Here is a 1,129-nt window from a genome sequence, read left to right as displayed (position 1 = left end):
GGCAGGAGGTGCAGTCCTGGGGGTGACCCTCAGCAGCGTTACCGGCAGAATCTGATTGTTAGGAGCATTGGTGCCTCCGCTGGTGCTTGTCCAAGCTGCAGGACATTGTGAACCTCTGCCCACACTCGGGGCAGGCAAACGGCCTCTCCCCAATGTGGACCTGCTGGTGCGTCAGTAGAGTGGAGGAGACAGCAAAGCCCTTCCCGCACTCGAGGCAGGTGAATGGCCTCTCCCCAGTGTGGACCCACCGGTGTGTCAGCAGGTGGGAGGCCTGGGTAAAGCCTTTCCCGCACACAGAGCAGCTGAAGGTCCTTTCCCCAGTGTGGACCCGCTGGTGCTTCAGCAGGTCGGAAGAGTGTGTAAAGCACTTGCCGCAGACAGAGCAGGTGAATGGCCTCTCGCTAGGTGTGGACCCGCTGGTGAGCCAAGTCAGAGGAATCGCTGAAGGCCTTCCCACATTTTGGGCAGGGGAAGGGCTTCTCACCGGTGTGGACCCGCCGGTGAATCACGAGGTGGGAGGAGCGAGTGAACACCTTCCCACAATCGGGGCAGCGGAAGGGCCTCTCCCCTGTGTGCACCCGCTGGTGCCTCATCAGGGCGGAGGAATCACTGAAGGCCTTCCCACACTTGAGGCAGCTGAAGAGCCTCTCCCTTGTGTGAACCCGCAAGTGCCTCAGCCGGGCGGAGGAATCACTGAAGGCCTTCCCACACTCAGGACAGGAGAATGGCTTCTCCCTGGTGTGACTGCGCCGATGTGTCTCCAGGGCAGACGGGACACGGAAGCCTTTCCCGCAGTCGTCATACTTCCATGGTTTCTCCATGGCCGAAGCTACAGTTGCACACAAACGCGTGTATGTTCCCTCCCTGCCTTGAATTCCTCTTTCCAGGCCAGATAACTGTTTCAGGCTCCACACTTAGTGCGATGCTGCAACAGTAGGGTCTCTCTTCCAGTCCCACTGATGCGTACTGAAACAGGAACCATTTGGATCATAGTTGAAAATTGTTGCAGTCCCGGTGGATTGAGTGACTCACAAATGCTGGAGAATCAGAGTAGAAAACTGCAGGTCAGACAGCATCTGAGGAGCAGGAGAGTCAGTGGTTCAGGCATAAGCCCTTCATCTGTTGATTT

General features: G+C 57.6%; 1 protein-coding gene across 1 annotated transcript; it reads right to left on the bottom strand.

Moving 5' to 3' along the window:
• Positions 1-401: 401 nt before the first annotated feature.
• Positions 402-821, bottom strand: LOC122545265 (zinc finger protein 664-like). Its single transcript, XM_043684359.1, has one exon. The coding sequence runs from the start codon at positions 819-821 to the stop codon at positions 402-404; it is 420 nt and encodes a 139-aa protein (XP_043540294.1).
• Positions 822-1,129: the final 308 nt, after the last annotated feature.

This window comes from Chiloscyllium plagiosum, unplaced genomic scaffold (assembly GCF_004010195.1).
Source record: "Chiloscyllium plagiosum isolate BGI_BamShark_2017 unplaced genomic scaffold, ASM401019v2 scaf_22280, whole genome shotgun sequence".
NCBI lineage: Eukaryota > Metazoa > Chordata > Chondrichthyes > Orectolobiformes > Hemiscylliidae > Chiloscyllium > Chiloscyllium plagiosum.
Note: the sequence above shows the minus strand (reverse complement) of the source record. Positions and strands in the feature narration are given on the sequence as shown.